The sequence below is a fragment of the Chiloscyllium punctatum genome, chromosome 4 (genome assembly GCF_047496795.1).
Source record: "Chiloscyllium punctatum isolate Juve2018m chromosome 4, sChiPun1.3, whole genome shotgun sequence".
Classification (NCBI taxonomy): Eukaryota; Metazoa; Chordata; class Chondrichthyes; order Orectolobiformes; family Hemiscylliidae; genus Chiloscyllium; species Chiloscyllium punctatum.
This window is the reverse complement of record NC_092742.1, coordinates 30,436,821-30,464,246: the sequence shown is the minus strand read 5'-3', so window position 1 is coordinate 30,464,246 and position 27,426 is coordinate 30,436,821. Positions and strand designations below refer to the sequence as shown.

The 27,426-nt window shown below is 43.5% G+C and overlaps 1 protein-coding gene across 4 annotated transcripts in view; it reads right to left on the bottom strand.

Annotated features, from left to right (window-relative positions):
* Window positions 1-23,130, bottom strand: part of galcb (galactosylceramidase b) — a 79,500-nt gene extending 56,370 nt beyond the window's left edge. For 2 of the 4 annotated variants that reach the window (XM_072568270.1, XM_072568269.1), the window contains exons 1-3: window positions 22,869-23,130; window positions 21,572-21,640; window positions 13,083-13,146 (exon numbers count right to left, since the gene is read on the bottom strand). In XM_072568270.1, coding sequence (XP_072424371.1) covers window positions 13,083-13,146; window positions 21,572-21,640; window positions 22,869-23,069 — 334 coding nt within the window. In that variant the 5' untranslated portion in view covers window positions 23,070-23,130. Of the gene's footprint in view, window positions 1-1,018; window positions 1,119-13,082; window positions 13,147-21,571; window positions 21,641-22,868 lie in introns of those variants that run through there. The other 2 variants (XM_072568271.1, XM_072568272.1) reach the window with 2 other exon arrangements.
* Between the last annotated feature and the right edge of the window lie 4,296 nt (window positions 23,131-27,426).

Here is a 27,426-nt window from a genome sequence, read left to right as displayed (position 1 = left end):
GTGTCACAATTGTGGCAAAATGGGCCACTTTGACTGGGATTGTAAGGGGAGGAAACAGAACATTCTGAAGACACTAGTTGGATAAAACATGGCAAACCAACAAACACCAAAAATACGTCGCACTGACGTCCAGCAGCTCCATGGACACAGGTGATAAGGAAGGAAGGAGTTATGTGACTACACTGGTAGGGGGCAGACAGTGAGAGATGCTAGTGGACACAGGAGCCTCCATGTCTATTACTGACCTACCCCTAAGTAACAAAATGATTTATGTGAAGGGGATTAATGGACAACGAACCCCTGCGTACTTCAGTGAGACCACTCTAGTAGAAATCAGTAACCTGCATATATTGATGCGATTTTATGTATGTAAAAATAATCAAAGAACTATTACGGGAAATGATTTAACAAAGGAGTATGAAGTCCTTAATGAATCTGGGAAGGGTGAATTAACCTGGCCCCGCCCCAATGGGAGAAAGGAAAAAAAATGGAGACTTATGCAAGCCACTTGAGCACTGTCCAAGTCACCTCCTCTATGGGACACGATTGGCAGCTAAAGGATAATGGCTTTAGTGTCATTTGCACCTCTGTCCCAGGGGTATGGGCAGAGACTAAATTAGAAACAGGCTTGATTAAAATCGACCCTGTAATCGTGGAGGGTCCAGAGCACAAGCCTCACCGCCAAACTCCATCAAACCTGAAGCTAGAAGGGTGGTTGTGGAAATTATGAAAAGATTATCAGAGAGGGAAATTCTCCAAGACACTGCAAGCACAACTAATTCCCCCACATGTTCAGTCAGTAAACCTGATGGAAGTTACCATATCAATTGATTGTACAGCCTAAACAGGTCACTCCTAAATTACACCCTATTGTCGCTAATCCATCCACAATCTTAAATGGGCTCTCCCTGATGCACAAAATCTTTACTGCACTGGATATTGCGAATGGATTCTGGTCACCACCCCATCGTGCTTCTCAAGATAAGTTTGCATTTACCATAAGGGATAAACAGTATACCTGGACCAGGTGTCCCCGGGGATTTAGTAATAGTCCATCCATCTTTCACCGTGTAATGAGGGAGGTACTCAGGGAGATCGACCTGCCCCACTCCTGGCTTCTGAATCCAAACAAAGACATCAGGAGGTGCTATGCTTAGTCCTGAAGCACTTGCAAGACAAAGGATTAAAAGCCAAACCAAAGAAAGCTCAAATTGAGAAAACTAGACAGACAGGAAGACAGCTATACAACAGATGCCACGGCCCGTGACAGTCCATGGTGAGAGCAAGGTCTTAGGCTTGTTTAATTACTAAAGAAATTTTATCCCCGGGTTTGCCAAAGTTGTTGAGCTCATACAACGATTGGTAAAAGGGGGTAAACCTACAACGGGCCCCGGTGCCTGGAGCAAGACGACTCCTATACAAAACTGAAAGTGGAGTAATGTCAGCATCATTTTGGGATTACCAGATGCTAGTAAAGATCTCCACATTCACTGCAACGAAGAGGGAGGTTTCACTCAGCAGTAGTAACCCAGCTCCTTGGTGAAAAAACTGTGACCTACAGAGTACTACTCTACTGCTGAGGGTCCCGTAGTGAACAGCGTGTCCAGAGGTACAGCTGCTTTAGACTGGGCTTTGAGGATCAGTGAGCCTATTGTGATGACAGGGACTATAGTCTTGTATACCAAACACACCCTCATAGAAATGTTAAATACGGGAAGATTATGCGCTGCTTTTAACATGAGAAGGGCAAAATGGGAGGCTGTTCTTTTGCCACCAACCAAACCAATTACTATTGTATGGGATATTCAGGAAAACCCAGCAGAAGGGATGTTAGGCGACGGTGAACCACATGTGTGGGAACATGGACGATGAAGTAGAGGAAAGTAGGATAAAGAATGTACTCATGGAGGCACCAGATCAGCCCTGTTTGTGGATGGCACGTGGAAATACGTAGATGGTTTGCAACGAATGGAATGGGCAGTGGTGAACATGGAACTATGAGGTGTCTGAACGGGAGAATAGGAGGCGGTCTGTCAACCCAGTTGGCAGAGTTAGTGGCCCTCACCCAGGCCTTCAAGAAGGTGACAGGGAAGAGGGTTAACATTTACACTGGTAATAGATATGCATTCGGGATTGTTCATGATTACATGACTGTTTGGAAAAGATGGGGATTTGTCACCACAAGGCGTAGCCCTGTCAAGCATTGGCAGATGATAAAGACTTTACTGGAGGCCAGTGATCTTCAACACTGCAGCCTCCAATGGGAGCTCAAGGCCCACCAGAGAGAATCAGATAAACAGAATCCCGAGTGGACATTATTAAGGGGAACCAGGCTGCTGACAAAGTTGGTCAAACGGCTTTAGAGACAGAACACATCCATCCTTGGTCTGTCGCCTTTGCTGAAGATGGCCCCACCATTAGCATTACGCAACTGCATGTTGATACCCCTGAGTGTGAACGTGCCAGGTGGAAGGAGCAGGGGGCCATGCTAGACAAGAAAGGTGACTGGAGATTGACTGAGAAGGTCCTGGCCCTCGTGTGCATCCAACATACTCTTATGCAATTACACCCATGGCATTTCCCATGTGGGGCATGATGCTATAATTAGCATCGAGAAAGAGTGGTGGTGGAAGGGCATGGGCAGAGTTATAGCTCGATTCTGTCACCACTGTGTGACATGTGCCCAGCACAACCCAGGCACACCCATTAAAATTAGAATGGGGCGCCAGCCACGCCAAAAGGGACCTGGGAGCATGTATAGATAGATTTTACAGAACCCCTTCCCCAATCCCATGGGAAGATGCATCAGCTTGGGATCATTGACCAATTCACCAAGTGGGTCGAGGCCTATCTATCTTACCCAGAACTGCTCAGCTAACCCTGTTGCAAGGATTTTAGCTGAGGTGCTGATTCCCAGGTAGGGAGGGGTGCCATCCCAGATTGACTCCGACCGGGGACCCATTTTACTGGAAGAATGATAAAAACTCATGTGTCAGCTGATGGGCATTCAACAGAAATTTCACATACCCTATCATCCTCAAAGTTCTGGCATGCTGGGACGAATGAACAGAACTCTTAAAACTGCCCCTGCTGAGGCCATGCAGGACTCTAACAAAAGCTGGACTAAGGTCCGGCCTGCTACACTCATGTGACTCTGATAAGCCAATTGACAAGTTTGACTCCTCGAGTTGATGGCAGGTAGGGTAATGCAAGTACCCAAGTCCATCCTCATTGAAGGGGGCGGTTCCGATGTTAGCACTCTCTTTCATAGAATACGTCGCTATGTGCTCAAACTGAGCGCCCAGCTGAAGGGAATGCAGAAAACAGTTAGGGACAAACAGGAGGAGGTGGGATGAACAGAGGCAATTACAGGAATGTCCAGAGGTTCCATCAGCGGGTAGTAAGGTTATATAACCGTTAAACCTGGCTTCACCCCCAAATGGAAATGTCCCTATGAGTTTATCATTAGCAGTGACTGGAAACACTGGTCACAACTGAACATACAGACACCGATTGATGATCCTCACCCTCTGCTTTCTTGTCAGACTGACTCTCTCGCAGCCGGCTGACTTTGTGCATGCAGGTTGTTGTGAATAGATCAAGACTGCAGGCTGCTGCACATGAGCGATATAGCTTTTGGACCATTGTATAACTCCATTCACAAGAATTATGCTGGCGAGTGGGGGGGGGGGTAGGTAGCCTATTCATTATGCTCCCACATGTCTCGGACCACAAAGTGTGGGGGGGACTGAAAACAGAAACTAAAGAAGAAATACTTGCAGAACACAATGTCATAGTACGCCACTCCTGGAAACTGATCTCTACGTGCGCATGCACAGAACACATGAAACAGTCTATCGTGTTTTTTTTTGTACGTCCTCCAGACTATGAAAACTGCTGTACTTGTTCAGGGAGAGACGGCGTGGTCAAGTTCCACGGTTAGGGTCAAAATCATGCTGCCGCCCCCCCCCCTCCCCACCCCACCTCCCCTCCCCACCCCAAACACTTGATTTGATAGACTTGCTTCTAAAATGTGTGTTTTAGGACTTTTACTATAACACATGCTCTTTGTATTATTATTCAAATCATTTCCATAAACAACAAAAGGAAGACTCAGAATTGGGTGCCACGGTGGTTCAGTGGTTAGCACTGCTGCCTCACAGCACCAGGGTGAGATTCCAATCTTGGGCAACTGTCTGTGTGGAGTTTGCACATTCCCCCCATGCCTGTAGTGACTTCCTCCGGGTGCTCCGGTTTCCTTCCACAGTCCAAAGATGTGCAGGTCAGGCAAATTGGCTATGCTAAATTGCCCATAGTATTAGGTGCATTACACAGAGGAAAATTGGTCTGGGTGGGTTACTCTTGGGAGGGTCGGTGTGGACTTGTTAGGCCAAAAGGCCGGTTTCCACACTGTAGGGAACCTAATCTAATCAAATCAAAAACTGATTCCTGTGGAACACTACTGGTGACAGGCCCCCAGCCCAAAACGCAACCTTCTACCAACTGTCTCTTGCCACTAAGGCAATTACATACCCAATTGGCAAGTTCACCACAAATGCCATGTGTCCTAACTTTACTAGTTCAGCTATTATGCGGAACCTTGTCAAAGTTGATTCTTTACTTTTTTCTCCCCCTTTTTTGTGTTGTATGGGTGCAGGTATGAGACACAGTGAAAGACAAGAGGTGTACAAATCTTTATTCAATTTCCACCACCAGGAAGAAAGGAAACACCCAAGTGGGCAGTGACAAGCAGTATCCTTCCTAGAGAGCAATGCGGCATGATCAAACAGTGAAGGAGAGGGCAGGATTAAATCAAAATAGAGTTGGAAGAGGAAATAATACATTCCAATCCCTGTGGTGCCCAACTCTCCCTGAACAGCTCACGTGCTCCTTCTCTAGAGACACCCAGGCTCTGACATAACTGTGGAGTGATCCTTTATCTTTGGATTGGTAACCGTAAGTTGTTCATCACTAAATCGAGGTTGATCTGTTCTATCACTGGGTCTTAATCAAAGCGATTTTGAATGGCCAGTTCAGTGTTAATTGTATTCTTTAGTGGTTGAACAAGTCACTTCCTCCTGACTGCAGCACTAAGATTTAACATTACAAAAGATAGTCGAGGTACAAGTTCCAGCAGTGTGCGCTATGTTGTGACAGGTTTCTCACCTCCCACTGTTTGGGGGCTGAACTTGGTTCAAGTTGTGGATTAGTGGTGCTGGAAGAGCACAGCAGTTCAGGCAGCTTTCAAGGAGCCCAGTTAAAAACCAATTCAGATGCAAATCTGGAGTTCTTTGCTCCTCAGTTAGTAATTAGTGGTGCTTATCAAGAACCAACCACATTAGCTAATGCTTGACCTTTTTTTAAATAGACCTTGAAGGGAGTATTTTAATAATTCTCTCTTTTTGATTACTGACAATGTATTGCTTTACTCTGAGGAAATTGCTTCACTGAAGCATTCCTCAATTCAGCATGTTTAAGGAAACAAAAATAACTTTCCACCAGCCTTGCTCCTGATATCTGTTAGCACAAAAGTTCTATGCAATTATGTAGATCTTGTACAAGGTTCAACCATGAACGTCATCTTTCAACAAAGTTCAATATTCTTTTATTTTACCTGTTCATTGGTTGAAGGTGTCGCTGGTTCAGCAAGTGAAGAGAACAGATGTAGATAACGTTCTCTTAACAATGTAACAATCAACTCTGAAGCTGGTATATCCCATTATTGCCAGCGGTAGGATTCAAATGTCAACAGAACATGAAAAGAAAAGCAAAATACTACAGCTGATGTAAGTTCAGCTCAGTTTACAAGTCAATTATTTCTCATCTCGAGGCCTACTTTAGCTGAAAAACTTAATTCTCTTTCTCCCTAATATGAAAGTCATGTCACTGCAGTGATTATTTAAGATGATCGCTAATAAATGGATTAATAACAATTCTGAGAGTTGTTCATCTCTAAATCTAGGAAGGGCTCTTTAGTTGGCTTTTAAACATGTTCTTCTACAAAAACAATCCAGAATTTATCCTAGAAATTAATGTGCTTTTCTACTTATATTTTTCCACTCTAATAGTTTGTGAAAATGAAAGTCCTCCGTTAAATACAAGTTGTTACTTCATTTTCCTAATTTTTATGTCCATCACATCATAAGAATAGACAAGAATGCTCAGGCCATCCATTCCTAGACTGATCAAGTTTATACTTCAGTCATGAACATTTGTACAATATACACACATTAAAAAACTATTCCTCCTGTTTCCTGCTAACCACTGATGAATTTTCTTCCTGAGATTTGGAAAAGTTTCCCGGTGTCACTGTTCCTCCTCTTTTAGAGTCATCGGGATGTACAGTGTTAGTCCAACTTGTCCATACTGACTAGATATTCTAAATTAATCTAGTCTTGTTTGCCAGCATTTGGCCTACATCCCTTCAAACCCTTCCTATTCATATATCATCCAGATGTATTACCCTCTATCACTTCCTCCTGCAGCTCATTCCATGCGCACACAGTCTCCTGCATGAAAAGGTTGCCCCTTAGGTCCCTTTTAAATCTTTTTCCCCTCAACTCTAGTTTTGGACTCCTTTCCCTGGGAAATGACCTTGACTATTCACCTTATCTACACCCTTCATGATTTTAAAATTTTCTATAAAGGTCACCCCTTAGCTCCATAGAAAATAGCCCCAGCCCATTCAGCCTCTCCTTGTTGCTCAAACCCTTCAACCCTGGTAACATCCTTGTAAATCCTTCCTGAATCCGTTCAAGTCTAACAACATCCTTCCCGTCGCAAAGAGACCAGAATTAAATGCACAATTCCAAAAAAGTGACCTAACCAATGTACCTTTTGTAATATTAACTAAAATGCAGCAACTTTCTAGGAGACTATGCTCCAGTAGTGCATGCTTCACATGGTGAGCTTCTTTTCCTTTCCTATCTGGATAGCTGACAGTGATTTATTGTAATTAAAATGATTGTTTCTCTCTCATAGATTGATGTTGTCTGACAAGTGTATCTGGTTTCCCATATCAAAACGGCTATCCAGAGAGCCTCCCTTATTTAGGATATTTATCACTAAACCACCATAGAACCTACATAATTGATTTAATTTTTTTCTTCTAGAATTGACAGTCCTGATTATGTGATTTCACATATTTCACCGCAAGTGTATAGTCGTGTTCCAGTATTTCTTTGCAATTTATGTGTTTTCCTGGCAACTTTTAAATTTCTGTGAAAACATTAACAGCTTCAGTTTGCATATAGTGGCATCAAAATAACTTGCATAACGACTGATTGTTTGCATATAAACGTCCACTCTCAAAAAAGCGTATTTATTTTCTGTTCACATTAGTTGGCTAATTCAAATATGTCCAAACTCCATGTTACCTTCCACCTTGTATTCCCCAGCCATGTAGCCAAATCCTTGGCTTCTTTAGAAGTGACAGAATGTTTCAGCATTATCAATGAACTCAACAAATGGCGAATATACTGAATTTGGAAATTTATCACAAGCATTTCAATTCCACAAAGAACCACACAACTACCAAAGGTAGGAGCCACAAGAGAACGTACTGAAAGATACTGGTGTCTTGACTATTGCAGTATGAAATCCCCATTTGGAATTTGTAATATGAGCTAACAAAGTAGAAACAAGGGCTAATTTTATTTTTTTCCTTCTTGATTGAAAACAATGTACTTTTCTGCTCTTACTACTATCCAGTTAAGATTAGTTACATGGAAGGCAAATGTGAAATGGGAGCAAACCTAAACTTTTTTTCATTTGGGGAAAAGATTGTGCCTTTTTATTTTTGTGCTTTTAAAACTTGTAGACTGAAATGAGAAAGTATTCTTTTAAAACCAATGTTTAAGGATTGCTGCATGTTTGGAAAATCAAGTAACCTGACACTCTGAAGCAAGCAGCAGTTACATAGAACATGACAGTGTAGTACAGGCCCTTTGGACCTCGATGTTGCGCTAACCTGTGAAACCAATCTGAAGCCCATCTAACCTACACTCTTCCATTCCCATCCATATGTCTATCCAATGACCATTTAAATGCCCCTAAAGTTGGCGAGTCTGCTTCTGTTGCAGGCAGGGTGTTCGACGTCCCTACTTCTGAGTAAACAAACTATCATCCCTCAATTTAAAGCTATGTCCCCTAGTGCGAGGAAAGAGGCTCTCACTGTCCACCCGATCTAACCCCGATTATCTTATATGTCTCAATTAAGTCACCTCTCACCCTCCTCTCCTCTAACGAGGACAGCCTCAAGTCCTTCAGCCTTTCTCCATAAGACCTTTCCTCCATGCCAGGCAACACCCTAGTAAAACGCCTCTGAACCCTTTTCAAAGCTTCCACATCCTTCCTAAAATACGGTGACCAGAACTGTACGCAATACTCCAAGTGCGGCAAAGTTTTGTACAGCTTCAGCATGACCTCAAGGTTCCAAAACTACCAATAAAAGCTAACACACTATATGCCTTCTTAACTATCAAATTGGACGCCAACTTTCAAGGATCTATGGACCTGGACACAGATCTGGATCTGGACCAGGCGTGGCACAGTGCTCACAGCACTAGGGACCTGGGTTCAATTCAAGTCTTAGGCAACTATCTGTGTGGAGTTTGCAAATTCTCCCAGTGTCCACGTGGGTTTCCTCCCACAATCCAAAGATGAGCAGGTCAGGTGAATTGTCCATGCTAAATTGCCCATTAGTCAGGGCTAAATGTAAAGGAACAGGTTTGGGTGGGGATACTCTTCAGAGGGTTGGTTTGGACCTGCTGGGCTGAAGGGCCAGTTTCCACACTGTAGGGATTCTAATTCCAAATCTCTCTGCTGATCTACACTACCAAGAATCTTACCATTAACCCAGTACTTTGTATTCCTGCAACACCTTCCAAAAGGGATGCACCTCACACTTTTCTGCATTAAACTCCATTTGCCACCTCTCAGCCCAGCTCTGCAGCTTCTGTCCTTCTGAAACCTACAACATCTTTTGTCACGCTCCACAACTCTACTGACGTTAGTATCATTTGCAAATTTACTAATGCATCCTTCTATGCCCTCATCCAGGTCATTTTTTATAAATGACCAACAGCAGTGGACCCAAAACAGACCCTTGCAGTACACCACTAGTTACCTGAACTCCAGGATGAACACTTCCCATCAACCACCACCCTCTGTTTTCTTTCAGCTAGCCAACTTCTGATCAAAACCAGTAAACCACCCTCAATCCTAAGGGCGGCACGGTGGCACAGTGGTTAGCACTGCTGCCTCACAGCACCAGAGAACCGGGTTCAATTCCCGCCTCAGACTGACTGTGTGGAGTATGCACGTTCTCCCTGTGTCTGTGTGGGTTTCCTCCGGGTGCTCCGGTTTCCTCCCACAGTCCAAAGATATGCAGGTCAGGTGAATTGGCCATGCTAAATTGCCCGTAGTGTTAGGTAAGGGGTAAATATAGGGGTATGGGTGGGTTACGCTTCGGTGGGTCGGTGTGGACTTGTTGGGCCGAAGGGCCTGTTTCCACACTGTAAAGTAATCTAATCTAATCTAATCTAATCCCATGCCTCCGTATTTTGTAAATAGCCTACCATGGGGAACCTTATCAAATGCCTTACTGAAATCCATATACACCACATCAACTGCTTTACCTTCATTCACCTGTTTTGTCACCTTCTCAAAAAACTCAATGTTTCTAAGGCACGACCTACCCTTCAGAAAACCGTGTTGATTATCCCTAATCAACTTATTCCTTTCTAGATGATTATAAATCCTATGTTATAATCCTTTCCAAGACTGTACCCATAACCGAAGATTCACAGGTCTATAATTATCAGGATTGTCTCTACTCCCCTTCTTGAACAAGGGGATAATATTTGCTAACCTCCAGTCTTCTGGTACTATACTTGTAGACAATGACGACACAAAGATCAAAGCCAAAGGCTCGGCAAACTCCTCCCTGACTTCCCAGAGAATCCTAGAATAAATCCCATCTGACCCAGGGGACTTAGCTATTTTCACACTTTCCAGAATTGCTTACACCTCCTCATGAACCTCAATCCCATTTGGTCTAGTAGCCTGTACCTCAGTATTTTCCTCAACAATATTGTGGTTCTCTTGTGTGAATACAGATGAAAAATATTCATTTAGCGCTTCCCCCATTGCCTCTGACTCCACGCACAACTTCCCACTACTATCTTTGATTTGCCCTAATCATACTCTAGTCATTCTTTTATTCCTGATACACCTATAGAAAGCCTTAGTGTCTTCCTTGGTTCTATCAGCCATCAAATTTTCATGTACCCTCCTAGTTCTTCTTAGCTCTCTCTTTAGGTTTTTTCTAGCTAAGTTATAACTTAGCCCTAGCTGAGCGATCACGTCTCATCTCATCCTAACATAAGCCTTCTTTTTTCCTCTTGACAAGAGAGATTCAACTTCCGTAGTAAACCATGGCTCCCACGCTCGACAATTTCCTCCCTGTGTGACCAGTACATACTTCAAGGACCCACAGTAGCTATTCCTTGAATAAGCTCCACATTTCAATTGCGTCCATCCCTACAGTTTTCTTTCGCATCCTAAATCTTGCCGAATCACATCGTAATTGCCTTCCCCCCAGCTATAACTCGATCAGCGGTATATACCTATCCTTTTTCATCGCTAAAGTAAACATTAATCAAATTATGGTCATTATCACCAAAGTGCTCACCTACCTCCAAATCTAACATCTGGCCAGGTTCATTACCAGTACCAAATCTACTGTGGCCTTGCTCCTTGTCGGCCTGTCTACATACTGTGTCAGGAAACCCATAACACCTACTCTGTCACTCTCTCTCCCACTGAGGATCACCTTTGCTACCCTAACCTCTACATCTCTGGAACTATTTGGAGGCCTATAGAAAACTCCCAGCAGGGTGACCTCTCCTTTCTGGTTTCTAATCTCAGCCCATACTACCTCAGTAAACAAGTCCTCATACAATAATACAGTCCTTGAATAACAATGCCACACCACACCCCCGTTTTACTATTTTCTCTGTTCTGACTGAAACATCTAAATCCCAGAACCTGCAATAACCATTTCTATCCCTGCTCTACCCATGTCTCAGAAATAGCCACAACATTGAAACCCCAGGTACCAACCCATGCTGCAAGTTCACCCATCCTATTCCGGATGCTCCTGGCATCGGAGTAGACACGCTTCAAACCAACTTCTTGCTTGCCTGTGCCTTCTTGTGACCTTGAAACCTTAGTTTTGACCTACCTACTCTTCTGACCTGTATAAAAGAACTACAATTTAGGCACCCATCTCGCTGCTGAATTAATTCCGACCCACGTGAAGAGCATTAGCTAATTCCCCCCCCCCCCCGCCCCAGGATACTGGTACCCCTTTGGCTCAGGTGAAGACCATCCTGAAATTTGTTGCGACAAATTGGACCCAATGGGTTGTGTACAGATGTAACTGGGTGGCAACAATTGCTTGAAAGACTAGTAACCAGTTATTGATGACAAAAGTCATTTGCCTGCTAACAACCGTGAGATTAATTCTCAGGGAACTGAGCAACTTGAGGCTGGGAATGTGCTTTCACATATTTCATTTTTTTCCGCTTTATATTATTTACTTTTGTTTATTTTTCAGTGTTTTAAGATGGTGGAGAGAGTGGTAATGCTATATAACACTTGATTTCATAAGATACACAACAATAAATGGCCCAGTGGTTAGCACTGCTGCCTCACAGCGCCAGAGACCCGGGTTCAATTCCCGCCTCAGGCGACTGACTGTGTGGAGTTTGCACATTCTCCCCGTGTCTGCGTGGGTTTCCTCCGGGTGCTCCGGTTTCCTCCCACACTCCAAAGATGTGCAGGTCAGGTGAATTGGCCATGCTAAATTGCCCGTAGTGTCAGGTAAGGGGTAGATGTAGGGGTATGGGTGGGTTGCGCTTCGGCGGGTCGGTGTGGACTTGTTGGGCCGAAGGGCCTGTTTCCACACTGTAAGTAATCTAATCTAATCTAAATACATCAAATCACCAATAAGCCTATGCTTGCAAAACTCAACATTAGATAGGATGCTGCAATTGGACAACATTTGTTATATAATCCCAAGGAATTATGCTGACACCCAATTTAACACCGCATCAAGCCTTTGGTGTGGCACACTTGTGTATGGGAAGATATTTTACACACAGGGCCCTGTACTTTGCAGATGGAAAGAACATATACAAATACAACACTTGGTTTAATGCAAAATAAGTCATTCTCTGGCTTATTTCTCTGGGTAATGCTTTGATCGGAGTTAACCTGTTTCAAATGTAAACAAAGCTTGGTAGTTAACTGTCAGTCATCACTAACTCCTACAGTCTAATGGCAACACTTCTCAATCAGAATCCACTTGCCAACCAAACAACACTCTGTTCTCACGTGGTGTAATGCTGTTTTCCCCTTTACTTTTGCATTTTTTGTAATTTGTCATGATAAGTGCAAGATGGAAAGCTTGGACAAAATGTGACTTTTATCAGTAATAAAAAGGTAAAGACACTATAATCCTACTGTGTCATACGTCTAACTATGTTATTAGACGGAGGGAGAGTGAGGGGTTGAGAAGGAGATCCATCATCTTAACTTCACCTGGTGTAGAAAGTGAATCCAAACTGTACGCATCATTCTGCATCAAAACCAGCGACCAGCCTACTGAACTAATTTACCCTCCCCGCCTCATGCACTCTTACCTCTGCCATTAAATACGAGCAGCTATTTAGATTTGACCACCAAATCACAAAAGAATGTCACAGAAAATAAAGTACTTCAAAAAGTTGAGATGTCAATCAAACTTAAGATCTAGCAATGTTAGCTGTGTTTAGTCCTGAAGTTTCTCTACAAGATTTAATTTCCATGAGATTACATTACTGTGAGGAGTCTCCTCCTTGCAGTCCATAACCTGACCTGACCTGACCTACAATAACCTGAAGGAAATAGTGCAAATGCATAAAGTGCTCATCATGCTTTCCAATGTTATAGTGGACAATCCAGGACACCCCAACATGATGTTCAATCACCCATTTTGCAGGTGCATTTCAAAAGTTAGAGAGAGTTGAAGTTCCTACCTGTTGTTTGGGCATCACCACCAATCTCCACCTTTAAGATATGCAGGGAAGCACCAAAGTTTGGCTGACAACAGAAAATAAGTTTATGAACAAATTATTACTATGATTAATACTAATTATGTCACCAAATACAACCCTCAACAGGTGAGAAGAGAAACAGGACTTCCATTCATTATTAGCATTTCTCATTAGGTAATGAAGGATGCTGCAATACAACTTGCACTTATATGGTCTCTTTATAGATATTTTAAAGAAAAGCTTCAGAAATGGAAACAGACACCAAACTGTGGAAGTGAAATTAATAGTGGTTGACAGGTGGGTTTTGAAAAGGTTTTCAAAAAGATGATAAAGAATTGGTGAAGTCAAGGGATCAGGAGGAAAGCATTATTATGCAAGTACAAAAAACACCAACTACCAAATTATTTTCTCAGTCGCAAAAATCATTTGTCCAAAAGAAAAAACATATAGAAAAGTTGCATAGAGATTTTGTGGTTTGTAGTTCAAAACAGTAAATTTTTTTACATGAAACGCCCCATAGGTAGCAATTCACTGCAGTAAAGCTGACTGTTCTGTCATTAAAACAATTGAAAAATGACAAATCTAAAGATCCCAGTCAAATGAAGTTCTGACCAGAATAATGCTTGACAAAGAGCTTCACATCATGTAGTATTACTATCAGAAGAGAGCAAGAGAAGGTGGCATCATATCCATGATCCCCTCCATGGAGTTTCAGTTGAGCTTGAGGAACTGGTCACAGTGACCACCAGTTTCCATTCCACTTTGTTTTGCAGAAGCTACTTCCTACAACAATACTTCACTTTCATCTGTCTTAAAAGATTCAATCACAATTTCACTGATTGTGAGAAACTCAAAAGCATATCATAAAAGGAAATAGCAAATTTTTTAGAACAGTAACACTGAAGCTTATTGCTGTCTTCATAAACATCACCAAAAAGTAGTCTTAGGTCTAAATAAATGAAGAGGCAAATGCAGATTATGTACTGGTGAAAAAACATTAATGCCACTCAAGCAACAAGAGAGACATGGAATTAATTTTGTTTCTATTTCAGCAACTTAAGCAAAGGTTGCAACCATCTAGAGCTAGTAATAAGCTAAGGGGAAGTAAGTTCTGTTGACTACTCAAGGAAGTATAGATTCAGACATAAACACGTGATTGATTCCTCACAGCCACAAGTGCTGTGGTCAAACAGCTGCTCCAGTATTTGTGCATGGAAACAGACCCTTTGGTCCAACCTGTCCATGCCGACCAGATATCCCAACCCAATCAAGTCCCACCTGCCAGCATCCGGCCCATATCCCTCCAAACTCTTCCTATTCATATACCCATCCAAATGCCTCTTAAATGTTGAAATTGAACCAGCCTCCACCACATCCTCAGGCAGCTCATTCCACACACATACCACCCGCTGCGTGAAAAAGTTGCCCCTTAGGTCTCTTTTATATCTTTCCCCTCTCACCCTAAACCAATGCCCTCTAGTTCTGGACTCCCCGATCCCAGGGAAAAGACTTTGTCTATTTACCCTATTCATGCCCCTCAATTTTGTAAACCTCTATAAGGTCACCCCTCAGCATCCGATGCTCCAGGGAAAACAGCCCCAGCTTGTTCAGCCTCTCCATGTAGCTCAAATCCTCCAACCCTGGCAACATCCTTGTAAATCTTTTCTGAACCCTTTCAAGTTTCACAACATCTTTCTGACAGAAGGGAGACCAGAAATGCATGCAATATTCCAACAGTGGCCTAACCAATGTCCTGTACTCAATACTCTGACCAATAAAGGAAAGCATACCAAACACCTTCTTCACTATTCTATCTACCTGCGACTCCACTTTCAAGGAGCTATGAACGTGCACTCCAAGGTCCCTTTGTTCAGCAACACTCCCTAGGACCTTACCATTAAGTGTACAAGTCCTGCTAAGATTTGCTTTCCCAAAATGCAGCAACTCACATTTATCTGAATTAAACTCCATCTGCCACTTCTCAGCCCATTGGCCCATCTGGTCCAGAACCTGTTGTAATCTGAGGTAACCCTCTTCGCTGTCCACTACACCTCCAATTTTGGGTGTCATCTGCAAACTTACTAACTGTACCTCTTATGCTTGCATCCAACATTTATGGAAGTGACAAAAAGTAGAGGGCCCAGCACTGATCCTTGTGACACTCCACTGGTCACAGGCCTCCAGTCTGAAAAACAACCCTCCATCACCACCCTCTGTCTTCTACCTTTCAGCCAGTTCTGTATCCAAATGGCTAGTTCTCCCTGTATTCCATGAGATCTAACCTTGCTAATCAGTCTCCCATGGGGAACCTTGTCGAATGTCTTAATGAAGTCCATATAGATTCACATCTACTGCTCTGCCTTCAATCATCTTTGTTACTTCTTCATAAAACTCAATCAAGTTTGTGAGATATGATTTCCCACGCACAAAGCCATGTTGACTATCCCTAATCAGTCCTTGCCTTTCCAAATACATGTACATCCTGTCCCTCAGGATTCCCTCCAACAACTTGCCCACCACTGAGGTCAGGCTCACCAGTCTATAGTTCCCTGGCTTGTCTTCACTGCCCTTCTTAAAACAGTGGCACCATGTTTGCCAGCCTCCAGTCTTCCTGCACCTCACTTGTGACTATCAATGATACAAATATCTCAGCAAGAGGCCCAGCAATCACTTCTCTAGCTTCCCACAGAGTTCTCGGGTACACCTGATCAGGTCCTGGGGATTTATCCACTTTTTCCAAAGTTCCAAAACAATGCAACAGCATATAAAACAGTAATTGCTGCTCCTGGATTTCAGAAAAATCACCTCCAACACCTAAAATACCTTAAAAAAAAAGAGCAGCGCTTACAGCCAGAAATTTTTCCCGTCCTCCATCTATGAGGGACACAGAAACATTTCACCATGGGGCATTGATATACAGTGAATCCTATTTTACTTGTTTATTCAAAATAATCAAATCATTGATACATTTTTAATTTTGTGATAAACTGTTATCCATAGGCAAGGTCACTAGTTTGCTATCTTTATGAAAAAATGAATAGAATTCATAAAGGAAACATTATAAACACAATCCTATTTAGTTACGATAAGTCACTGGCTTACCAACATGGATTAACAGCTATGTTTGCAAATGCACTGTATTACTGTACATTATATTCTAATTATAAACATTTCAAAAGGGTTAAATGTTCTAGTCAAACATCAAATGAAATTCCATTTTCCTCTAATTTGCTAAACTCATCGTATTTCAAAGTATTACTTATTGCCTATACAAGTTAAACAACAAGCAGCGCGCAGCTGAAGAACCCGAGGCACTACGGAGGTAGTGCCTCCCACCCGCCCTCCTCCTCAAACCTAATAATAAGATCCGTTGTGGTAAGGAGGTAAGTGCCGAATTTTGCTTGTTGTATTCTTTAGACCCAGTTTTTTGTTTAAAATAAAGGTTAGCTTTAGAGGGATGGCAGTGAAGGCAGTGCAATGTTCCTCCTGCAACATGTATGAGGTGAGGGATGCCATGGACGTCCCTGCTGATTACACTTGCAGGAAGTGCACCCATCTCCAGCTCCTCCAAGACCGTGTTAGGGAACTGGAGCTGGAGTTGGATGAACTTCGGATCATTCGGGAGGCAGAGGGGGTCATAGATCGGAGCTATAGGGAAGTAGTAACTCCAAAGATGGCAGACAGATGGGTGACAGTGAGGGGGACTGGGAGGAAGCAGCCAGTGCAGGGACCCCCTGTGGTCGTTCCCCTCAAGAACAAGTATACCGTTTTGGATACTTGTGGGGGGGACGACTTACCAGGGGTAAGTAACGGGGCTCAGGCCTCTGGCACGGAGCCTGTCCCCGCTACTCAGAAGGGAAGGGTGGAGAAGAGCAGAGCAATAATAATTGGGGACTCGATAGTTCGGGGCACAGATAGGCGGTTTTGTGGGAACGAGAGAGACTCACGTTTGGTATGTTGCCTCCCAGGTGCAAGGGTACGTGATGTCTCTGATCGTGTTTTCCGGGTCCTTAAGGGGGAGGGGGAGCAGCCTGAAGTCATGGTCCATATTGGCACCAATGACATAGGTAGGAGGAGTGCTGAGGATGTTAGACAGGCTTTTAGGGAGCTAGGTTGGAAGCTCAGAGTTAGAACGAACAGAGTTGTTGTCTCTGGTTTGTTACCCGTGCCACGTGATAGAGAGTCGAGGAATAGGGAGAGAGAAGAGTTAAATGCGTGGCTACAGGGATGGTGCAGGAGGGAGGGATTTCGGTACTTGGATAACTGGGGTTCTTTCTGGGGAAGGTGGGACCTCTATAAACAGGATGGTCTGCACCTGAACCTGAGGGGCACCAGTATCCTTGGGGGGAGGTTTGCTAGTGCTCTTGGGGGGGGTTTAAACTAACTCTGCAGGGGCATGGGAACCCAGACTGTAGCTTTAGGGTGCAGGACCTGGAGTGTAGGGAGGTTAGGAATATGGCATCTATCTTAAAGGAGGGTGCCTGTAAACAGAAGAGTGGCTTGAAGTGTGTGTACTTTAATGCCAGAAGTATACGAAATAAGGTAGGTGAACTCGCAGCGTGGGTTGGTACCTGGGACTTCGATGTTGTGGCTATTACGGAGACATGGCTAGATCAGGGACAGGATTGGCTGTTGCAGGTTCCAGGGTTTAAATGTTTTAGTAGGGTCAGAGGTGGGGGCAAAAGAGGGGGGGGTGTGGCTTTGCTTGTCAAAGATAGTATTACAGCGGTGGAAAGGAAGATGGACGAAGATTTGCCATCTGAGGTAGTTTGGGTGGAGGTTAGGAATAGGAGAGGTGAGGTCACCCTGTTAGGAGTCGTTTACAGGCCTCCTAATAGTCCTAGAATCGTTGAAGAAAGGATTGTGAAGATGATTCAGGAGAAGAGCGACAGTAATAGGGTGATTGTTATGGGAGACTTTAACTTTCCTGATATTGATTGGGAAAGCTATAGCTCAAGTTCGTTAGATGGGTCAGTGTTTGTGCAATGTGTGCAGGAGAGTTTCCTGACACAATATGTAGATAAGCCTACAAGAGGTGAGGCCATACTGGATTTGGTTCTGGGTAACGAACCAGGCCAGGTATTAGAACTAGAGGTAGGTGAGCACTTTGGGGACAGTGACCACAATTCGGTGATTTTTACTCTCGTGATGGAGAGGGATAAGTGTGTACTACAGGGCAAGAGTTATAGCTGGGGGCAGGGAAATTATGATGCGTTGAGGCATGACTTAGGATGTGTGGATTGGAAAAGTAGATTCCAAGGCAAGAGCGTAATTGATATGTGGAACTTGTTCAAGGAGCAACTATTGAGTGTCCTTGATAAGTACGTACCTATCAGGCAGGGAGGAAAGGGTCGTGTGAGGGAGCCGTGGTTTAATAAGGAGTTGGAATCCCTTGTTAAACGGAAGAGGGCGGCCTTTGTAAAGATGAGGCGTGAAGGTTCAATAGGGGCAATTGAGAGTTATAAGGTAGCCCGGAAGGACCTGAAGAGAGAGCTAAGAGCAGCAAGGAGGGGACATGAAAGGTCCTTAGTTGGTAGGATTAGGGAAAACCCTAAGGCTTTCTATAGGTATGTTAGGAATAAAAGAATGACTAGGGAAGGAATAGGTCCAATCAAGGATAGTAATGGGAAGTTGCGTGTGGAGGCTGAAGAGATTGGGGAGGCGCTGAATGAATACTTTTCGTCAGTATTCACTCAGGAACAGGACATTGTTGTTGATATAAATACTGAGGCACGAATAAGTAGAATGGATGGCTTTGAGATATGTAGAGAAGAGGTGTTGGAAATTCTGGCAAGGGTGAAAATAGATAAGTCCCCTGGGCCTGATGGTATTTATCCTAGGATTCTCTGGGAAGCAAGGGAGGAGATTGCAGAGCCATTGGCCTTGATTTTTGTGTCCTCTTTGTCGACAGGAGTAGTGCCAGAGGACTGGAGGCTAGCAAACGTGGTTCCCTTGTTCAAGAAGGGGAGTAGGGATAATCCTAGTAACTATAGGCCAGTGAGTCTCACTTCTGTTGTGGGCAAAGTCTTAGAGAGAATTGTAAGGGATAGGATTTATGCACATCTGGATAAGAGTGATGTGATCAAGGATAGTCAGCATGGTTTTGTGAAGGGCAGGTCGTGCCTCACAAACCTTATTGAATTCTTTGAGAAGGTGACTAAGGAGGTAGATGAGGGGAAACCGGTAGATGTGGTATATATGGATTTTAGTAAGGCGTTTGATAAGGTCCCCCATGGTAGGCTACTGCAGAAAATACAGAGATATGGCATTGAGGGTGAGTTGGAGGTTTGGATTAGGAATTGGCTCTCTGGAAGAAGACAGAGGGTAGTAGTTGATGGCAAAGGTTCATCTTGGAGTGCCGTCACTAGCGGTGTTCCGCAAGGATCTGTTTTGGGACCATTGCTGTTTGTCATTTTTATAAATGACCTGGAGGAAGGGTTAGAAGGTTGGGTGAGCAAGTTTGCGGATGATACGAAAGTCGGAGGAGTTGTAGACAGTGAGGAAGGATATGGCAGGTTACAGCGGGATATAGAGAAGCTGCAGAGCTGGGCAGAAAGGTGGCAAATGGAGTTCAATGTAGCTAAGTGTGAAGTGATTCACTTTGGTAAGAGTAATAAAAAGATGGATTACTGGGCTAATGGTAGACTACTTGGTAGTGTGGAAGAGCAGAGGGATCTTGGTGTCCATGTACACAGATCTCTGAAAGTTGCCACCCAGGTAAATAGTGCAGTGAAGAAGGCATATGGCGTACTGACTTTTATTGGTAGAGGAATTGAGTTCCGGAGTCCTGAGGTCATGCTGCAGTTGTATAAGACTCTGGTGCGGCCGCATCTGGAATATTGTGTGCAGTTTTGGTCGCCATACTATAGGAAGGATGTGGAGGCACTGGAACGGGTGCAGAGGAAGTTTACCAGGATGTTGCCTGGTATGGTAGGAAAATCCTATGAGGAAAGGCTGAGGCACTTGGGGTTGTTTTCATTGGAGAAAAGAAGGTTTAGGGGTGATTTGATAGAGGTGTACAAGATGATTAGGGGGTTAGATCGGGTTGACAGTGAGAACCTTTTTCCACGTATGGAGTCAGCTATTACAAGGGGGCATAGCTTTAAATTAAGGGGGGGTAAATATAGGACTGATGTTAGGGGTAGGTTCTTCACTCAGCGAGTCGTAAGTTCATGGAATGCCCTGCCAGTAGCAGTAGTGGACTCTCCCTCTTTATGGGTATTTAAGCGGGCATTGGATAGGTATATGCAGGATAGTGGCTTAGTGTAGGTTAGGGGTGCTTTGATCGGCGCAACATCGAGGGCCGAAGGGCCTGTACTGTGCTGTAATGTTCTATGTTCTATGTTCAAAGATAATTTTATACAAGGTGACATAAATAATTTATAAGCGATAATACATTTTAAGAAATTATAGATAAGATTTAAAAAAGGCTCCATCGCACAATAATATGAGAGAAAGCTCACTTTGGGTGACATGGGATACTTTGATCAGTGTGTACGAAAACTCATTTCTTTATATTTTCTACAGCGATGAACTGAACTTCAAAAGTGCTGGAGAAAATTCTTATGAATCAGGTAATACTTCATCATTGAATAAATTCAGTGCTAAAATTGTCAATGCCTCTGTTCCCCCAGCTAGGACATATGTGAAGCTTATTGATACACATGCACAGAGCTCCACTAAAAAAAAAGTCACCATATTCCCAAAGGACTACAGGGCTGCTCAGAGAGAATGGACTGGCAGTTTAACTGGAAGTCACCATAATTCAGAAGGAGGGAAGAGTTGAGAAGGAGGTACCTTCTCAGCAGAGCTCCAATCATAGCATCATTCATTTTGGTCCCACAAGTCTGTACTGCTAAAATTGCACTCCTACCCACACAAGCCCCACTTTCCTGCAGTAGACCCACATTATGCCATTTAAAGTGTTCATACAGCAAGTGGGATCCTAAACTCTTGCTTTCATGATGCATTACAATTACACTCCATCGAAGCAAACCAAGTCAGTACGAATACACAAACATAGATTCCCTACAGCATGGAAGTAGGCCAATCAGCCCACTGAGCCCAAACCGACTTGCTGAACAGCATCTCTTCCAGACTCACCCCCCTATCCTACACCCGTAACCCTGTAGTTCCCATGACTAATCCACCTAGCCTGCACATCCTTGGACATGGTGGGCAATGTAATATGGCCAATCCACTTAATCTGCAGGTCTTTGGACTGTGGGAGAAAACTCAAGCAGGCACCAGCAAACTGTGCAAAGTCCACACTATCGCCTGAGGATGATATTGAACTCAGCCCCTGACACTTAGTCAGCAGTGCTAGACACTGTGTCACCCACTCACTGTACAAAAGAGAAAAGTGATCTTATCAGTTACAGCAATACTAACCTCATCAGTTAAACATCATTGCTACACTCTTGATGCCAAGGCCGCTACATAATAATGTATCTATTGGATATACTTGCTACCTTGAATAAATAGTCCAAGATTTGGCTGCGATATGGCTCTGGGTAGTTCACAAGAAGCCGGGAGGTTGCCTAAAAAAAAGCATAATATTCTATGATCATTCAAAACAAAGTCACTGAAATTTACTACACAGAACTTACTGCAGTTACAATGATGCACAACACACTTATGATCAAAGTCAAAGTTAGCAGCACTGAACGCATGATATCTTGTAGTAGCTGTTCTAAAAAGAATTGCTGAGCCCAAACTGCAAACCTATCTGTTCTAGCGTTTGACATTTTTATTTCAGATTTGCAGTGCTTACAATATTTTCTGTATTTAGCTCAAACACTGCAGCCAAGCTTAGTCTGAGGGGTATTGGCCACTTAGATACTGTCAGGGTATAGAAAACACCATTTGTCTGGCTGGGTTTTTAATAATAATTTGTTCCACATGAGATTATCACTTCCATTATGCATTTCTCTGCAAACATCAGACAATTTTACCAGTTTTCTGCACTGAGAAACCAAACAAGCTACAAACGTGCAACATGCACTTTCAATGGACTCATCATATAGGAGGCATTATCTTGACTTTCTTTACAATAAAAGAGCACAAGAGACTCTAAATGTAGGTTGGGCAAAGTATGCGCACATACAGGACAAGGAAGTAAAGCCATAAAAGAAGTAACACAACAGCATTATACAGAACAGTTTGAAACTGATAATTGCAAGTGATAACCCTAGACTCCACAGTCAAGTCAATAGCGGAGAAGCGGATTAGCAACATCCTGATCTCGACTTTTAATCTCACACATTCAGTCACAGTTTTTATAGTCTGAAGGGTCCGTTTCCGTGACTCTATTACCTTGGATATAATAATGGGGAGGGTGAAGGAATTAGGAATTATACGATGGCTTCTAGCGCAAAGATGTGCAGGTCAGGTGAAATGGCCATGCTAAATTGCCCATAGTGTTAGGTGCATTAGTCAGAGGGAAATGGGTCTGGGTGGGTTACTCTTCGGAGGGTCAGTGTGGACTGGTTGGGCCGAAGGGCCTGTTTCTACACTGTAGGGAATCTAATCTAAAAAGGGAAAATACTGCGGCTCCTTGAAATCTGAAAAAAGCAATTCCGAAGAAGTCATACAACCACTCGAAACGTTTCTCTCCCCGCAAATGCTGCCAGACCTGCTGAGTGTCTACAGCGTCCTCTGCCTTTGCTGCTAACCCAAAGGGTGGGGGGCCAGCACAACAGCGACGGGCTGAACGGCCTCTTTGTGCGTCATCTCACTTTCTCCTGCGCCGGGACCCCGGCTACTCACCCCGCCGCCGCTCAGGCCGCCGATGCCGTCAAACTGCGGGCCCAGGCCTCCTTCGTCGTCCAGGACGGAGACGGCGGCTCCGAGGCGCGTAGTGAGGCTGAGGCTGAGGCTGAACCAGAGCAAGACCCAGGCCCAGGGGAGGGACAGCAGCCCCGGACACCATCGCCGCCGAACTCCAACGACCCACTCCACCGCTTCCATGGAAACAGCCCCACGAGCCGTCTCCACGCGCACTACCGGTCACCTGATCGCAATCGTCACAATGGGGAGACACGAGGCACCCGGCGCTGGCGGCGGCAGCACTTCACTCATTCATTCATTCATTCATTCATTGACAGAGAAAGGGTGAGGGGATGAATGATCTTGGCTCAAACAGTGAGCAGACCACCCTCCCGCCAATCAGCATTTCTTTGCTGCTAAAATAAAACCAAGTTAGAGACCAAAAAAAAATCCTGCAGATGCTGGCATCCAAGGGAGACAAGCAGGAGTCTGGAAGAACACAGCATGCGGTGTTGGCTGGCTTGCTCTGTTCTTCCGGCCTCCTGCTTGTCCAAAATAAAACCAAGACTGAAGATCTGGAACGAAAACAGAAATTGCTGGAGGAAAGTCTGTTTGTGTGAAAGCAGAGTTAATGTTTCGAGACTCCAGCAGGGCTGAACTTCCTCCAGCAATTTCTTAATTTGTTTCTTTTCAGCTAAACATCCAGCTTTCCGATCCAGTGATTGGCCATCCTTCAAAACTAACTCGAAATCTTACCTCTGTTTTCCTTGCACGGAGGCTGCTACACTACCTGCTAAGTTTCCCCGGCCTTTTCTCTTTTTTGTTTGTTTTGGATCACCACCAATCCGCCCTTCTTTGATTTAGTTTACTCAGCTTTCCCTTAGCTGCTGCACTTGGTACCGTCTCATCTGCCAAATGTGTGAAGTCATCTTCCTCAGTGGACCAGAGGGTTGGTCTCTCGTCAGACAGATAACTGGTGGTGGTTTGACCTGAGAGCCACCACACTCGATGTGAGGGATGAGATTGAGAAAGTGGGACTTTCATGTTGACCTCAGCTAGCATGGCAATTGAACCCATACTGTTGGCATCACACTGCATCTTGAACCTGCCATCCAACCAACTGAGTAATCTGACACCTGTACATGGAAACAAAAGCGCCATTGTCCAATTGGACCGTAGGGCTGCTCTCTCATTATGGACAGTGCATAGAAGCAGCTTATTATTGGAAGAAAAAATACTCGATCACTCTTCCTTCTTCGGCAGTCCCATCTGTCTGGATGCAACTTGCCAGCCTACTTAGATGACTGGTAAGTCCATTAGAATGCAGGATGTAGAACCACAGATCAGGAATTCTTGTGGTGCGGTAATAGTGTCCCAGTAACGCCCTGGGTTCAAGTCTCACCTGCTCCAGATGTGAAATGATAACTCTGAACATTGGATTCACAGGTGTAACATTGGTCCATCAAAGCCACTCTGCCATTTAAATGTGCCATGGGTGTTAATTTACCTCTGTGTCATTAGTACCCAAACTCTGCCACATATAAAGCAGTCGTCCTTGAAGGGTGGGGTAGTTGGAGTTTTGTGCTTTCACTACATCAGCTTGGTTTTGCCTCTGCGTGTTTCTGATGAATTCGCTCTTTCTTTTGCTGCCTTACTGACTGAGCCTTCTTTGTTTTGGTCAGTCACAGTCCATGGCTCACATGAGTCAGTGGATACAATTGATCTCTGAAGGGATGCTTTGAGGACATCCCGAGAGGTTCCTGTCTCAATCAAGTTTCAGGTGGCATAATTGCTCCAAAAGCCCAGTGTCAGGCATATCCTGCAGCCTGCAACTGGTTTTGAGTGATTAGCATCACAATGTTGGGCATGTTGGGGAGCTCATGAAAGGATGCTATTTTGGATTGCCTATCTTACCACTGAGTTTGGAAGATTTTGCTGGTAATACTTCTCTAAAGCATATTGGAGCACAGAGATCATTATTGCCAGGTAGTCATCACCATAATATGGAGTTTGAGTTCCTAGTCCTCTAATACCCTTTATTTCAGTCAGCTAAAAGCTGAGCTAGCAACTTGAAAGTAATGCTAAATTTCATTTTCTTTATTGGTCTTCATCAAGAGGAAGCTCCCACAGTTTAGAAACGGGATCATGTGTTCTTAGAGTTTGCCATTGGTCTTAATTTACAGCAGAAGTTGTTCTGATGTTGGACCTGGTTGGAAGAGGGCCTTCTTTTTTTGGTGTTTAGTGAAAGGCCCTTTTTTTCTTATGTTTCAGAGAAGGAATAAACAATGACCTGGAGTTTAGTTTCTGAGTGACCACAGACATGAGTATCATCAGCGTACTGAGGTTAAGTTGTGTCAGTTTTGGATTGAAGGTTGAATGGTTTCCACCTTGGTAAAAACAATGACTGCAGATGTTGGAAACCAGATTCAAGATTAGTGGTGCTGGAAGAGCACAGCAGTTCAGGCAGCGTCCGAGGAGCAGTAAAATCGACATTTCGGGCAAAAGCCCTTCATTCCACCTTGCCTGTAGACTTTCCCCAAAATTGTTAATAATATATTGGAGGTGAAATGCATTATTGGAGCAAGAAAAATGACAAGAGAATCGGTGTAAAGTCTTGTGCGATCCCAATTTTCAATGAGATAAGATGTGTGGTGGGTCCATTGATAAGAAACATGGCTTGCATCTCATTTGGAGTAGACAAAAATGGTTATAAATTTCTGAGGACTGCCACATTTGAGGATGATAAAGTATCAGAGGCTTTTTTGAAGTCAATAAAGGCCATGTGCAGCTTATTGTTTGACATTCACAGACATGTCAAACTGAAAGCTACTACTTAAGTTAAAGACTGAACCATGAGCGCTAGAATTGCAACAGCACAGAAACAAGCCATTCGGTGTAACTGTGCTTCTATTTCACCTAGTGTCCTCCAACAGTAAAGCTCTCTTTATTGTTCTCCTCTTCATTTTTGTACCAAGGCTCCACTTAAATGCATCATTGTTGTCAGCCTCTCCCATTTCATCTTGGTGAACTCTACATTTCCACCACTCTGTAAACAAATTTCTCTTTGATTCTTTGTTATATATTATCTGAACTTTTTTTATGATCATTGTTTTGGATTCACTCCACACCTTTTGAACTTTCTATGGTGCTTCAATATGCTTTTTGTGTGAAGATTGGAACTGCACCAGTGTTCTCAATGGCAGGCTAAACAAATTCCAATGTACGTTTAAAAATACCTTGGAGGTAGTGAGGACTGCAGATAGTGGAAAGTCAGACTTGTTAAATTATGGAGCTGGAAAAAGCACAGCAGGTCAAGCAGCATCAGAAGAGCAGGAGAGGAGAGTCAACCTTTCTGGGCAGGACCCTTCATCAGGATTCATTTAAAAAAAATCTCCCTGATTCTATTCCTTTAGAAATTAAATTTGTTTCTTAACTTCTGGTAACTAGGTCACCTCCCTACTCCTTTTACAGAAATGAACAATCTTAAACTTTGCTACATTGAACTTCATTTGCCATGTACTTCTTCGTTTTTGACCGTTAGTGACATTACACAATTTGGTACTGACAGCAGTCTTGGATATCAATACTTACCCCTATTTACCTGTGGTCTGTTGAAAGGAGTGGACTAAGGTAGACATTTACATAGACTGATGCAGAAATTTGTTCTTTAGATGTCCGGGGTTATTTAACATTTATTTGTCATGTCCCATGTTCTGGATGATTATAAATTTGTCTGTCATGCTCAGTGTCCTGGATTAATTATGCAAACCTTAAAATTTTATTCCTTTGCTTTTGATGGAAGCTGCAATTGCATAGCTTTGTTAACACTGGTCTTCAACAGTCAGTAAAAAGGCAATTTCTTTTTGGCTAATGTAATTCAGTGACCCTGCTTTTAATTCAGCTTCTTTTGAAAGGCATTACCAACAGATCTGAAAATGTGTTGCTGGAAAAGCGCAGCAGGTCAGGCAGCATCCAAGGAGTAGGAGAATGAAGAAGGGCTCATGCCCGAAACGTCGATTCACCTGCTCCTTGGATGCTGCCTGACCTTCCTGTGCTTTTCCAGCAACACATTTTCAGCTATGATCTCCAGCATCTGCAGTCCTCACTTTCTCCTCGAAGATTACCAACAGATGTCTGGGATCAAAATTTGGCAGAATTAGTGATAAATCTTGCAGTGTTCTGCCCTAAATTCTGCATTTTAATGCCACTTCCAGGTATCCAATCATTAAAACGAAACTTGAGCTCTGTTCATGAGTTCCATCATAAACTGAACCATAAACTATGCTGACTTTCTGTTCACTGTTCCATGCTTTTGATTGTCCTTGAATATCTTCCATATCAATCACGTTTTTCTTTATGTTTCTCCAGTCTTCTTGCTAACTTGGGACTTTGATAAGTCAAGAGTACAAGATGTGTCTTTTCCTTGAACAGCTTAATTATCTGGTGTTTCTGCTTGTTCACTGCACCTTTCTATTAACTAGAGAACAAGATAAAGCTCTTGGCATTCTAGTTGTTTTGACAAACTCCTGCCATAAATCCAACTGTTACTGACCAGCAT